At 43.2% G+C, this 15,591-nt stretch overlaps 1 protein-coding gene across 3 annotated transcripts; it reads left to right on the top strand.

Annotated features, from left to right (window-relative positions):
• The first annotated feature begins 214 nt into the window (after positions 1–214).
• Positions 215–14,215, top strand: LOC109641479 (C-terminal binding protein 1). 3 transcript variants are annotated; one of them, XM_020106067.2, is made up of 11 exons: positions 215–407; positions 1,477–1,525; positions 1,859–1,999; positions 5,237–5,391; positions 7,578–7,722; positions 7,824–8,030; positions 8,315–8,529; positions 9,272–9,402; positions 9,492–9,619; positions 10,086–10,203; positions 10,345–14,215. In XM_020106067.2, the coding sequence occupies exons 3-11, from the start codon at positions 1,939–1,941 to the stop codon at positions 10,529–10,531; spliced, it is 1,347 nt and encodes a 448-aa protein (XP_019961626.1). In that variant the 5' UTR covers positions 215–407; positions 1,477–1,525; positions 1,859–1,938; the 3' UTR covers positions 10,532–14,215. The 3 variants fall into 3 exon arrangements, with proteins under 3 accessions (XP_019961626.1, XP_019961552.1, XP_019961848.1); XM_020105993.2 differs by having other exon boundaries at positions 385–761; XM_020106289.2 differs by lacking the exon at positions 215–407 and adding an exon at positions 609–749.
• Positions 14,216–15,591: the final 1,376 nt, after the last annotated feature.

Raw genomic sequence — 15,591 nt, 5'->3', positions numbered from 1 at the left:
GTGAAGATTGTTTCATTTTTATGTTTAATATAAAATGATTCTCTCTCCTGCTTATTAACCTTAGTAATATCTGTCTGCATCAGAGGAATTCTGTTAAATAGTTGGATCCTTGGATAAGATGAATAGCGAGTAAAGTTACAGAAAAGTTTTTCATGATCGCACTTGCGGGTTTGGAAAAAGTTTCGTGGGTAAACCAGCATCCACGTCGAAGTGAGATAACCGTTCCGCCGTGGGAGATGAGGGCGCTCCTTCCAGGTCAGCGATGCTCTTACACAGGCCGCCTACCCCCCCACCACCACCACCGACGAGCCACTTCCTCTTTTGTCTAATTTCATGGCGATCGGGAGAAGGGGAACACCACCGACGCACGCACACTGTCTCGGCACTCTTGAAAGAGTTGATTCGGGGTAAATAATCGACTATTTCTCGCATGATTCGCTCACTGGCTTTCAAAGCGGCGCCGTTCGGATGCGGCCACGCGGGCGATTCGCCGCCCCCCGCTGAATTAATCCAAACACGCTCAGGATCAGATAGTTCACATTGTAGCGCCACTCGCTGATAACAAATCGGACGGAATGGGCTCCCCCTCCGCCCGCATCTCTCCCCCACACACACGGCGGCACGCTACTTAACGGCGCTGGCTAGCTAGCGTTAGCAACACTGCAAACGCCTGATATGTGGAGCTGTGCAGATGGTTTATTTTGACCCACCTCGCAAGTTAGCGGCAGTCAATCAACGACGAAAACTGTGTATGTGCGAGGGTTGGTAATATTTAGCGCTTCCATCTTAACGTTAGCTACTTAAAGTCCTCAAATGTTTGTTTGGGTTAGCTAGCCAACATCGGCTAGCTAGCTGTCGTGCTATGGACTTAGTTAGCATTAGCCCGGATCGCGATTGAGCAGCTAGCATTATCTATCTATACATCGGAGCGAGCGGATTACGTGTGTTGGATGTGCTAACCGGCGTGAACTACTTAAGGAGTGTTTGAATTGAGGAGATAACTGTCCGCCATTCATTACAAGACTCCCGGCTATTCTCGGTAGCTTAGAAAAGGGCTAGCTAGCACCTCGGGCTAGTTAGTTAACGGTAAGTGGGCTTAGCGAGGGGCTCTGGGATGATTCCACCGCGAAGTTGTCGTTCAAGACAAACTCATACTCAACTTTAAGTGTGTGTGTGTGTGTGTGTGTGTTTCTTCTAAGCTAACGAGCTAATGCAACACAGCCTGGAAAGGTAAACAAAAAACCATAGTGGTCAACAACATAGCTCGCTAAATAGAAAATAACATTAAAGTAACGAAGCGTCGGGTAACTTTGAACCAGCGATTCGCTCCAATGACCTTTTTCACATTCTATCGACACTTTTGTGTTTGAAATCGTTGTCAGATATGCAAACATGGAGTTAACGTGCTGCTGAAACCACCTGCAGTGATACTAACTTCATGACATTAACACATGTCTACCTTTTCTCTGCTTACAGTGTAAACTAAGTTGTCAACCGGACGGGCACAAGGAAGATTAATCTTAAGGTGAGTGTCTCTGTTGATTCCCTGTCACAAATATCTGAATTTGATAATATCTATATATTAGTGTCAGTGGGGATCAATGGTTCACGTTCAGTCTGGAATTTTGAAATTCTTGCAATTATATCTTTGTTTTTATTTTCACACCTAAAACCAACCACATCTATTTGTGCCAGGTAAACTGCAAAACGTCCATGTTAAAATGGAACACCTTAAATTTAATTTTCGGGTCTAATTATATAAAATAAATTTCCCCCTACAGTTCGTAATTCAACAGCAAATGAAGTCCTTCAGTTCAGTTTCTTTTTTTTATTACTGACTTTTCCCATTTGTGTGCAGGTGAATCTAAGCGGTCGTCACTTGAGGGGCCCCATCGCACTTGGATCAGTTCTCTGTCCCAGGTTCAGACTGCGTAGTCTATGGCGCTGATGGACAAACACAAACAAGTCAAGCGGCAGAGACTTGACCGCATTTGTGAGGGTGAGATTTCTTAATTACCCTTGAATAAAGTCAATTTGAATATGTAGGAGCTTGTGTTTTTGGCGTGTATTTCATTACACTGATGTTAAGTATGATTTATTGTATAAAGGCTATCCATACTCTCAGAAGTCAAATTGTAAGGTCCTGTACAAATAGAAGATAATATGACACATGAAAGCCACTGCATTTTTGCAGCTCTCCTTTCGAGCATGTTACTTTCCAACTATGATCTGCATGGCAAAGACAGACATTTAAACTTGAGAGACAATCAAAGTTTGTGCCAGATTCTGATAGGATAATGCTTTTTTCTTTCATTATTGCTTTTAACACATTATCCCAGTCCCCTAGGAATGTTTGATAATTTCTCGCTGTTTTGGGTCATGAAATGCTCATGAAATGCTACTGCTTAATAAACTTGTCTGGGTTTTTCTTCACGTTATGTCATGTGTAGTGACTGGCTTCAATGCAGCTGTGTATTTCTTGCTTCCTCTCAGCCTGTTTGAGATCCAAGAAGATTTATTCTTTTTGAATTTGAGATCAATTTGCATGCAGGGAATGTTCAATTGGAACAATCACATCTTCAACATCTTTAATTGTGAAGATAACAATTGAACTTAATTTTGCCAAGAGCATGTGCAATCTTGGCAGGCACACAAGATTTCTCAGAGGGGAAATTATTGTGAGCTGCAGTAGAGGGTAGAAAAGACAGATCAGACATAATGGTGCGCTAAAATGGAGGGAACCGTCTGGGAGCGTCTCGGGAGACGGGTGAGAGGACAAGGTGAAGGGTCGCGGGGCAGGGAAGCGGCCCAGCTGTCTCTTTAAAAAACGACAACAGCCCAAAACGACCTCGGCGTCAGCCTCGGCTATGCTAATGAGGTTAGTGCTGGTTGGCTGGCCCGCGGCGGAGCTGCATGCGATTGGAGGCTGCCCGTGGGGGAGGGGCTGGGCGTGGATGACAGCTGGGATCCAGCCAGCCAAGAGCAGGCTGACAGAGAGAGAGGGGCGAAAAAAAGCGATAGAGGGAGAGCGAGGCGAGAGAGAGAGAGGAAGACAGGCTGGCAGACTTCATAATGCAAGGTTAGGCCCGGTGCTCATGGCTTTTCTATTTTGGCATGTTGTTTTTGAAATTTGTGAGCTGTGGAGGGGGGGGACCTAAGATTTGGGTGTGGTGCAGCGGCGTGCGGGCAGTTTCTCTTTTACGTTCGGCGCGTATTGGTCTTGTAGCAGCGATAAAGAAGGAACTGAATAACCAAGTGTGTGTGTGTGTGCGTGTGTATGTGTGTGTGTTTGAGTGAGTGTGTATGTGTGTGTGTGTGTGTGTAGCTGCTTCTGGGTGGAGTACTGCCGCTTGCTGCATTATCATCGCTCGCTGCCCCTCCCCCCACACCTCTTATTCCTCCAACTGTGGCCAGAGGGAGAGAGAAGAGGAGGAGGGAGTGAGGGGAAAGAAAGGGAGGAGGGGGGAGAATGAATGAATCACTGAATGAATTGTATTGTGTGTGCCGCCATGCTTGTGCTTTGTAGGCCCTGGTTATGCCAGTGTTCTTTACTCAAATTGCTCTGTGTGTAGGCCTGCTTGTATATTTCCATAAGTCCTTTTTCAGAGAGGGTCTTTGTGATGAACCCCTTTTGGTTTGTCTCCATACTCAGCGTCTCTTTGTGCGTTCAGCGTGTTGCAGTAGGCCTGCTAACAATCTTGAGCCATTTGGAGTGAATGTGATGCACACTGCTAAACTGCTGGCTGTGGATTGTTCGTTTTAATTCATGTATCGGACTGAATGTTTTCTTATATTGCCCGTGTGCATTTAATGCACGCGTTGGGAAATGCGCCGACGTCAGGGGAGTGTTCGCAAATATTTGTTTTCCACCCAAAGCTACTAGCTCCCTTTCCTCCTCTGCAGTCTCACCATTACCCACTGTCCATGGAAATGTTCCAGCAAGACACACTCCCCCACCCCGGAGACATAACACACACCTGTCACGCAGCAGGGACAAGATAGTGTGTACTGGTGCATGTGTGTGGTTGGTCCATGCCAAAATCTGCTGAGAGGGAGAGAAGGGGAGAGGTGTGAAAGGCAGCACTAATATAACCATTAGTGTTGATTTATTTTTGAGTATCCCAGGATATAAAACTGTTTTGGCAGAGATCTGACATGATTTGTAATCATTTGCATCATTTCTTTTGTTGGCAAAATGGTAAATGACAATAATGCCCTTCAGCCAAATGTGCAGATTTTCCCCCAAAGGTGTTATCAGTGAGATCTGTATGTGTTTAAAGGTGGAGGATCAGAAAATGGGAAGGAGGGACTGTTCCAGACAGAATTTAGGTCATGACTCAGACCCCACCATGAACCCCCACCACCTCCTTTCCAAGACCCTACAGTTTTCTCCACCCCTCCCCCAGCCGCCACACTCCATCACCTCTCCCGTCCAAGCCCCCCCTCCTCTATGTGTGTGCTCTGCTCATACAGTAGGCCGGTCAAGTTCCCAGAGTAAAAACTTGGATCAAAAGATCTTTGCCTCATTAACCAGAATCTAACGTTCACTTTTTGTGGAGACTCAGGAGAACTGGGATGGATTGATGAAGACTTGACAGTGCATATTGGTTCCACACATTCTTAAACAGAGCAGCAGTTCAACAACGAATAGGCCAGGATGCTGGACACCCTCCATGCCCCATCACAGATTTAGTTACACATTACTTTTGTAACCAAAGAACATATCTCTTCAGTGGGAAAGCACGCATACACACCACACATCATGGTAGTTTCCTTATGCAGCTGCTGGAGGTGGATGCGTTGGTGGGGGGGCAACCATAAAAGTCTGAGTTATTATTGTCTAAAAAAGTGTGTCAGTTAGCCCCATTAAGTTAACTGTAGTCATGTGTGAAGGGGGATTTTGTGTGAGGGTATGATGACTTGCATCACGTGGTGTAGTCCAGACATGGAAAATGCAGACTGTCGAGTCACTAACCTCTAGCTTAATTTAAATGGTTCTGAATTACAAGTGGCTGTTGCTGTATACACCAAGTGTCATCAGCTAACTGTGTCGCTGCAGTAAGAATGATCCCTATCAGACCGGTTTTAAGTGTCCATTTGCCTGTGATGTGCTTTAGGTTCCTGTATTTATAAGCATTTTTTGGTCTTGGATTTGCAGCTGTCAGGAAATATTAAACCACTTATGTATATTGCTCACATGCAACAACAAGACTCTTTTTCCCCCCTCTGGACTCAGGTATCCGACCCCCCATCCTGAACGGGCCAATGCACCCACGGCCCCTGGTAGCCCTTCTGGATGGACGTGACTGCACTGTGGAAATGCCCATCCTCAAAGATGTGGCCACAGTGGCCTTCTGTGATGCCCAGTCCACACAAGAGATTCATGAGAAGGTAGAGAAGAGGCATCTGCACACTTACTCACACTTACAATCCACAGTCCATGAGGACCAAACATAGAGATTACATCTTGTACCTAGACATTTTTACTATTTTTACCATACTGATTAAGATTCTGATACCTGGATTGTATGGACAGGAACGTAGCACAGATTTGATTGACAATCGATGAATCTGTCGATTGCTTTTTCGATTCATCGATTATTAATCGGATAAAAAGACAAAAGCTACATTTGACCCTTTCCAACATTCGATTCAAAAAATCAAACTCATTGTCCAATGCTGTTTTAATATTTATTATAGACATATGCAACTTAATCATGATGATAACTTCAAATTCAGATAACTAGAATTTAATTCTGACTATTCACAACCCAAGTTCAAGATATCTTTAATTCGCCTCAATTTAAGATACCTCAAATTAAGTTTGAACTAGTTAGTGTGGTGTTGTAGAGGTCATGAACATGAATTACGAATAGTCAGAATTAAATTGTAGATGTCTACAACTGGAATATAATATATCAACTAAATTGTCGGTATCTGTAATGAGAAATCACTCATATGAATGACAAAAGTAGTTTATATCTTCCCATGTAATTACAGATGTAGAAAATTTGAGTTTTTAGTACTTAAAACAGAATAACTTATATTGTTTTGACAAGTCAGAATGATGTTATATGTATTTTGCATACAAATCATTTCTAGTCAAAACAATGTTATTGATATGTTAATTGTTAATTCTGGGTAGTCAAACTTGGTAAATAAAAGTTAAAATGGCTGAGTTGTCTGTGTTACTGGTTTTACTGTTACTCACAGCAGAGAAGCTGCAGTGGGCTGAATTCATGTCTGTATTTACATAAAACTTAGCAATGAAAGATCTTCCAGCAGGTTGTTTTTGTGCTTTACAACATAACCGCTGTGAAACATTCAGAAACTGACGGGTTTGTTTCACTGCTTTGTGTTTGCTATCAGCGCTCCCTCTCTTCATTCAGCCTTTCAGGCTCTCGACCACTGCTGCTCAATCTCTCTCTCCTCACTGAGTGTGGAAAGCAACAGTTGTTAAAAGTGTGTAACATTTTACGTTTGACCTTAAAGAAAATTTGTGCAAAGCTGATTTCACATGACACAGCAACAAAACGTCACAGTGGTATGAACCTGTGGTCAGTAAACTAAGAGACCACAGTGATGTTCTGCTGCTGTTCCATGTGAGGTCTCCTTTGCACAGTTAGCAGCTACAATCTCTGAAGGCTTTAACGGAAAGTGTTCCCACCTTTTTTCCGCTGTGTCGAGAGCGATGTTTGACTGCCATTTCTCAAATATTTAGTCCAGAGAGTAGACATCACTTGAGCTAAACAAGGCACAGGATTGGCTGGTTTACTTCCCCCACTTCAGGCGATGCTGCCACAGTGTGTGCATTATAACAGACCGGACGAATCGATTACTAAATTAGTTGCAAGCTGTTTTTATAATCGATTTAATAAATTAGTTGTTGCAGCCCTAATTTATTGATGCGTAACAACTTGTATTGCATATTTGAGCAGCATGCTACTAACCTTGTAAGAAAGTGATGATTTGTATATTTTTTGTGTGGCATGGCTCAGGTTAAATCATTTGAAAAACAAATACTTACAGTCATTGACAGTCATTACTCAAATATAATACAGATAAATCTATGAACACACACAACATCCCTTGAAACGGAAGTCTTACATATTGAACCTGTCATCGTTTTACTTATGGGATTGTCCAGTGTAATATATTGCCAAATTACTGACATGTTAGCTAGCTTGGGCTAATGTTACTCTACTACAAATCACTTCTTCACCTCTCTAAGTGATGCCCAGCTGTTTTATCTGGGGAAAAACGAATACTCTTTAAAGACATGGTATCAGATCGGATCATAGATTTGTGTCCTTGCCATTGCTCGATCCAACATGTTCTGCATCTCTGATGCTGATATCGGAACAGCGCCACCTGGAGTATGACAGTAGTCATCATCATAATAATAATAGTAGTAATCATGATAATATCGGCACGTTACCTAAAATATTTGTTTTCTTCATTCAGATCAGTGTTCACCAACAGTTTGATTATAAATGACTAATATTAAGTGAATCTATGTGAAGTGTATTTTTACTGTGATGAATATTTAAATCACTCAATGCATTTGTCTTCTATAGGTGCTAAATGAGGCAGTGGCCGCTTTGCTATACCATACCATCACTCTATCCAGAGATGATTTGGAAAAGTTTAAAGGCCTGCGTGTAATTGTCAGGATTGGCTCAGGCTTCGACAATGTTGACATCAAAGCAGCTGCTGAGCTAGGTGAGCTCACATTAACACACTAATTACTTCAATGTATTCCTCAATGTATTATGACAGGTGCTGTTCTCTTTGATGCTCATCTTTTTCACCTGTCATTGCAGGCATTGCTGTCTGCAACGTGCCAGCTTCCTCAGTGGAGGAGACGGCCGATACTTCACTATGTCTGATCCTAAACCTGTACAGGCGAGTCACCTGGATGCACCAGGCCCTCAGGGAGGGAACCCGTGCCTCGAGTGTGGAGCAGATCAGAGAGGTGGCTGGTGGTGCTGCTCGTATCCGAGGCGAGACACTGGGCATTATTGGCCTGGGTGAGTAAAGAGCATGGACAAAGGTGGCTACATTAGTTGGGGAGTATTATTGCCACATATTCCAGTGTAGCCTTTGATTTAAGATTGTGCTAGTCTTTGTTGAGTTATGATCGAAAAATTTTGTGCTGAAGCTCTTCAGGGGATCAGTTTAATCCAAGCTGACAGTTGATGGTCAGACAAACAGTATGCTGTGGGAGCTGTTGGTATTTATGATTTCTATTTTGGTTCCAACCAGGGCACCACAGTGGCTGTTTATAACCTTAGTGTGTCTTTTTGTCTTGCAGGGCGCGTTGGCCAAGCAGTGGCTCTGCGGGCCAAGGCCTTTGGCTTTGGCGTGATATTCTATGACCCCTACCTGCCTGATGGCGTGGAGCGTTCACTAGGCCTGCAACGCATGGCCACCCTGCAGGACCTGCTCATCCACTCGGACTGTGTATCCCTGCACTGCAGCCTCAACGAGCACAACCACCACCTCATTAATGACTTCACCATCAAACAGGTGAGTAGAATACAAAGAACTCAATACTTATCCTTCCCTTATGACAAGGAGGTATTTACCAGACTCAGCCTATTGGTAAACTTATGTTCGCCTGGTTGAAAATAAGACTGAACATTATCATCAGATGGATCTGAACGTTGTTTTGCATGAGTGTTGGTGTTCAGTTTTATTAAATGCATCTAATTTGGAATCATTTATCAAGTTCCAATTCATCAGTCATTCACATCAATAATTTCAAATTGATCAAATTGGAAATGAGATTCTGGCTTTTTTTTTTCTTCTTGCGTTGTGTTTACTCACTCAGAGGTTTAGCTGCATTAGCAGTGGAATACATATAATAAATAATATGAATATCATGTGATAATTTCGCTGGCATCAGCTAAGGCTTCATCCATATTACTATGTTTTCCTTTGAAAACACATCAACTCTGCTATTAATTCATCTGGCGTCCACACAGTTTTATAGCGTCTAAAAGTTTGGAAACGCTGCTGGCTCGGTTTTACTTTGACTCTAGGGGAGTGTTTTAGTCTGGACGAGCAGAAACTGAGATGTTGGGAAGCGATGACGTAGACACTCAGTCTCTTACTGATTGGGTCTTTTCTGTCACGACTTAACCTTCACCGATTCATTGGCCTTCTAACACAAGACTCAGAAATAAATAAACTGGCATTAACCGCTGCTACCAGTGTAGAGCCCAACATTGATAATCAATTACAAGCTTTGGTGACTATTTTGCCGCAGATGCGTCAGGGAGCCTTCCTGGTGAACACGTCAAGAGGCGGTCTGGTTGATGAGAAAGCCCTGACGCAGGCCCTGAAAGAGGGCCGGATACGAGGGGCCGCTCTGGATGTCCACGAGACAGAACCCTTCAGGTAGCCATGATTTACCACGTATGGTCACTGATTTCCATGATAACACAACCTCAGCACTCCTCTAAACTAGCCTTTCCCCTTCTTAACAGTTTTTCAACAGGGCCTCTGAAGGATGCTCCCAACCTGATCTGTACCCCGCACACATCCTGGTACAGTGAGCAGGCCTCTGTGGAGGCTCGCGAGGAGGCAGCCAGGGAAGTTCGGCGCGCCATCACTGGTAAAGCACACACACCTTTCACTGAGCGGAAGAAAGCCTATTGATTCACTGAAATGAACTGATTAGTATCAGTATTTTCAGTATAGACAGGTACATTTATTTTTTTCAGGGTTTCTTCAGGGTCTTAAAGTCTACAATTTAATAATCAGAATTGTAGAATAGAAGCCCTGTTTTTGTAGCAGGAGCCATTCAAGAAAAATGACTGAGAGTAGAGACTTTGAAGATGCATAGATGAACCCAACGTAACTGATGAGTACATGATGCTCCGCAACAACCTCATTATACAAAATAAAGATCATGATTAAAGTTTTGTATGTTCACATTGACTAATCTGCACATGAACTCTTGTATGCAAATACTGTTAAACCATAAATTGATCAGTTTGTCCACAGCAGGATGCTGTCGGTGAGTGGCATGTTTTTCTCCAGTTCTATGAGGTAATAATGGTCTGTTGCTCCTCCTCCAGGGCGCATCCCTGACAGTCTAAAGAACTGTGTGAATAAGGAATACCTGATGGCAGCCTCTCAGTGGCCCAGTATGGAGGCAGCCGCTGTCCACCCAGAGCTTAATGGAGCCGGTTACAGGTGAGTGGATGTAGAAGATGAGTGGAAAAGGGATTAGACACCAGACAAAGGTTATGAGGTTGAACATGGGTCTAGAAGCAGTAAGAATCAGTCATATAATATAATTCATATAATTCTTTGATTTCTCTCTCTGTGTTTCAGATTTCCTTCAATTCTGACCAATGTTGCAGCAGCTGGGGGTCTCCCTGGAGCTGGCACAGGGGTCGAAAGCCTGGTTTCAGGAACCCTGCCGCATGGCATCGCCCCTGTCTCTCACCCTCCTCATGCCCCCTCCCCGGGGCAGCCTACTAAGGTCGAAGCCGACAGAGACATCCCCTCTGACCAATAGCCCCTCCTGCCACCGCCAGCACATTCCGTCACCTCTGGAAACCACCCTCACCCCCCAACATCAGACACAGCCCACGACCCTTGGATACATCGGACAGCACCATTTTGACCTGACGTGGATCAACACAGTCTTGTTTCTCAGATCACATAACCAGCCCAGGAGTGACCCATCCCCAGCTACCCGCATCCCACTCACGTCCCTCCAGAACACACACATCCCTCCATCCAAGTCCTCATGTCATCCACTGACCCACCATCACCTCCTCCCTCCACCTCCCCACAACGTCAGCAATAACTCTGTTCTCAAGGATTCAAGGATTGGATTATTTCCTTAGTTGGCTGTTGTTTTAATGAAAAGTTGTTCTGTTGTGGTTCTAGGTGTTAATGTTTTTGTTCGTTAAAAAAAACAAAACAAAAAAAAAAGCATTTCTGACATGAGGCTTTTACAGTCTCCAGTCCCTCTCTGACCAGTAGAGGCAGAGGCAGAAAGTTTGAAGACCCCCCCCCCCCCCTTTGTACATTAATGGCTCATGTTACTGCTCTCACTTCCTTGTTTTCTTTTTTCTCTCTCCCCCTCTACGTTTCTTGACATGGGGGAAAATTTGTACTTAAGTAAACCAGACAGAATCACAACCAGTACATCCTGTCTCTCCCCATCAGGCATCAAGCCACCCAGCTTTACCCTGAGTTCTTCCCCTGGCACCGGTTGGTCATCAGGGGGGATTCATAATTCTGTCAGAGCAGAGCACTCCCAGAACTTTAAAGTATTTCATCTGCTCAGCTAATGTTTTTTTTTTTAATAGCCTTGATGTAGTGAGATACAAGATCACCTGTCATGGTTTTCTTGTTCAATTTTCAGACAGTCAGCCTTGTATTTAAAGGTTTGTCCCCCACGGATTGTGCTGTCTTGACACAATGGCTTAAAGACTCATATCAAAAAGCACCAAGGCATGAATTTCTATCTCATGTCAGCAGCCACAGCTGTGTGCTGGGTCTTTACAGTATCAAATGCAGCAGCTTTTCCTGCTGCAAAAAATGGAATCAGGGCAGGGGCCTCACCAGCAGAGGGCACTGTCTAACCGCCCAGAGCTCATCCCAAACAGACAGATGGACAGTTCCAAGTTAGCTTTAGTGATGATCACACACTGCCGACATTTAGAACACAGGATGGGTGACCGGGGATTGACTACCGCCTTATTCTTTGTAAAGATCTCACTGCACCACACCACCTCCACCACTCTGCAATCATCCACCCACCCACCCTCCACTCTTCTCCCACTGTCATCACTGACTCCACACATCTGCTCATCAACCAGTATGCATCCACCAATTCCTTTAAGCGGGAGGGAACAGTCAAGATTAGATTCCCTGTAGGAGCAAGGGGACAGCGATTCTTGCATGCTGGCTTTATTGATGACAGTGGCGTGCGCGCATGTGTGTGCGTGTGTTTGCGTGCCTGCCGGTGGTTTTGTGTGAGTGTTTGTATGTTCCCTCACCCTGCTATGATAACAAGCTGTTGTCTTTCCAAAGGAATAGTCCCTAGGAGTAACTCTTTAACGCTGTTGCCCTGGTGTCAAGGGAACACCTTTCTAGTACCTCAGTAACAGATATTGAATGTACCGTGCATACCCTTTTATTTTTTTGTACAGATTTTCTAGATACTTCTTTATTGTTCTTCACCAGAAGGGTTGTGAAATTGTAGCAGTAATGATACAATAAATAAAAACATTGCCCCGTGAAATAAATTGACAAAATCTTTGTCGGTTCGCTATAGGTCACTGAATACTCAGGCTTCAAAACCAGTGTGTGTCTATTTCCCTTTAGCTTTATTTCCTCATTGCGGAAAATTCAGCACAACGCTTTCACATCTTTAGACTTCAGACTGTAGTTGCTGTGTTTCAACATCCATCTTCTGGCAAATGAAAAATGAGGAAAGAGAAAAAAACAAAAGGCAGTCAGCGTGGTCTGCTAGTCCTTATTAGAACAGTAGTTGTAGATGCTGTTTTGTTTTGTTTAGCCCCCCCTCTTTATTGTCCAGCTGCTCTATCTTTAGTGCATGTGAGGTCATTTTTTTAGGGGAAATCCTATTGGCTTAAAAAATTGGTGTCATCATGCTGTTTCCCCTCTGCTCCTCGGCCTTCTCCCCCTTCAGAGTGTTTCAACTCGAGTTGCCATTTTTGTCGTGTCAGTTTCCAGTGATGTACAGTTTTTCCCTCAGAGTCTGAGAGACATGGAGCATGTCCTTGTCCTGAGATGCTAGGCTCCTCTGTCATGTGATGAGTATATATTTTTAAAAAAGATAACCCCCATAGTTTGGATTATGAGCATTATAGTAATCTTAAATTTTGCTGTTGATGATGATGATTATATATATTTTTTTCAGTTCAGCAGTGCACTGTTATGAAAACCATTCTGTTTTTATTGTAGGATTTTGTTTTTATGGATATGCTGTCTGTGTTCTACATGTTGTACTGAGACATTTCAGAGAAAACAAGAGATCCCTCTCCTGGTGATTTAAAAAAATTATATATATATATAAATTGTCTTATCCCAACTGTCCTTTCCAGCTGATCTCCTCTGGGCCTTACTTATTCTCTCCCTGTTAAAGTAGCTGTTATAGAAAGTCGCCATGGAACCACTCACTGCCTTAATACAGTTGACCACAGCAGGTGAAGTCAGGAGACGCACCCAGTCAAAAGTACGGGCCACGATCACGGCCGCTCCGCAAAAAGCTCTTCAGACCCCGTCAGGCCTAAATCCGCAGCACCTTGCATTTCTTTTTAGTAATGAACCACATTAAGCCTTGTTTTGACCATTTTCGGATCATAACTCCAGTGTGAATTCTTAATGTGCATTCAGGTTATTATTATTTTTTGTCTCCGAGCTTTTACTAGTTAAGTCAGCCCGGTAGTGTACATGCACAGGCTAAAAGATAAGCACAGTGTGTATGCTCACAAAGCCTCAGCTGATATTTCACTCTAGGGTGTGAGAATGCCCCTCCCTACTCACACACACACCACCACCTCTCTGTGGCACTTTTAGTGTCTTTCACAGTGCTGCCATAGTGGGAGGGCATCGCGGACACTGGTGTGGTCTTTCAAAGAAAATAAAGAAAGGAAAAGGAAAAAAAAAAAAAACAGAAAATTCCGGTGAGAATCGGTCACTATTTCTCTCAGGGTTCAAATGCACACATATCCTCCAGCAGTCGCCCTCTGTCTCGTGTCCCTCTTCCCAAGTTTTCTGCCCTCAGAATGTAGAACAGCCTCCTGCGTTTTTTTGGTGTATTTTTTGGAAACTCCTCACCCTCTCAATCCCCCTTCGTGCACAGGTCTGAACTTTTTTTTCTGTTTTGCTTTCTTTTAGCACTGACATCTAACCATCTAACAAGGAATGAATGAATGAATGTTTGAAAGTGACTGTGTGTAATGTTAAAATTGGGAAATGTATTTTTACAACATGTGAACATTTTTTTTTCCACTCACTCTCATTGTGATTTTTTTTTTTCTTTCACCAGACTGCAAAAACAAAAAGAAAAAACAAACAATGAAAAAAAGGTCTCCTGTAACTAGGCTCTTAAGCTTTATTTTTGTTTTGTTTACTTTTTTATTAGAAACAATCATGTTTGTGATGGTAACTTCCGATGGTAAACTCCACACCGTATTTTAATAAAATCTAAAAAATTAAACGTTTGCTGTTGTTTTTAACTTTTCAGATAGCGCTCTCTCTTCTGGTACTAAGAATCATTTTTGTGTTGTGAAATCTGCCTCTGCTCATTTCATTTGAAGGAGTATCTGTGCTTGATTATAGCGGTCAGCGACTTGATCGCAATTAATGCCAGTTTTCAGTAAGTAGTTCCCAGTAATTGCGCTCAGCAGCTTGAGGACATGAGCTATGTTTACTGTGCTTTTGCCATTAACAAAATAGTTTGCCACCACAGATTGTCAGCTCTCTGTTATGCCAATGAGGGGTTGTGCTGTGCCATAACAGGCACGACTTTACAAGTGGGAGGACGCGGTGGGGAGTGCGGGAAAGAGGGTTTCCACCCACAGGGCAGAGGAGGGCGGAGTATTATCAGCCCCAAAATTGCTACCACATGCGTGAAACCAGCAGTCTGCTGTTAAAATGGAGTGGAGGGGCTGAGGGCTGAGGTCCACTCACTGGATTGAGCTGGTGCAGCCCTGGCTGAAGCTGGGACCCTCAGGTCCGGCGTGTGATTATTTTCAGTCCTGTAACTTGCACTGATGTCAATATTTTGTTTTACGGAAAATTAAAATGAGCAAAATTGATGCAGCCGAACAAGGGATATTGTCTTTATTGAGGATAATGTTTCAAACTGAGAAAAGAATACTTAAAATATACTTTGATTAATACAAAAATGTCTTAATTTTGTTCAATATAGTTGGACAGTAATACCATTGATTTGAAAACAACTTAATTTATTTGTGTGTCACCAATCAATGTATATTCTTTAAGTTGGGGAAAAAAATCTGTCAGTACAAGTACCAAAATAAAATTTTGAATTTTGCCAAATTTCATGACAATATTTATTTGAATCATTTTCTCTAAACCACAAGTATTCAAGATCATTGTGTGCAAGATATATGTATATAAATCAGAGGGCTCATCCTCTGGAGATCAACAGTAGTTGTATTTCAGTCTAGAGACCATTGTCAGAACTAATAAGACGGAGAGATCAGGTGACAAAAGAACAAATCACCAAACATACTACTCCATGTTGTTCTAGCCAGTTTCAAAGTGAGGGACAGTCGACATTCAGTATTGCATAACAGCGTGTGTAGAACTGTGTGGAGTTGAAGGAGGCCCAGGATGTGAGCAGTATTTAACAAACCTGATTCACACACACTTCAAACACATTTCCACCCGTTTCTTCCCAGGACCGATTCAGGAATGTGCTACGTCGAGCAGGGGAGCATCATCCACCTCTCCCGCTGCCACAGTCCCGTCAGCCTCCATGCTGTGCAGCCTCATTTCTTTTATATGTTTGTTTAGTTCAAGAAGAGAAAGATGTGCTGGGCTCAAAACACTCACAGATTTCATAAA

The sequence above is a fragment of the Paralichthys olivaceus genome, chromosome 9, assembly GCF_024713975.1.
Source record: "Paralichthys olivaceus isolate ysfri-2021 chromosome 9, ASM2471397v2, whole genome shotgun sequence".
Classification (NCBI taxonomy): Eukaryota; Metazoa; Chordata; class Actinopteri; order Pleuronectiformes; family Paralichthyidae; genus Paralichthys; species Paralichthys olivaceus.
The sequence above is the reverse complement of the archived record's forward strand: the minus strand, read 5'-3'. Positions and strand labels throughout refer to the sequence as shown.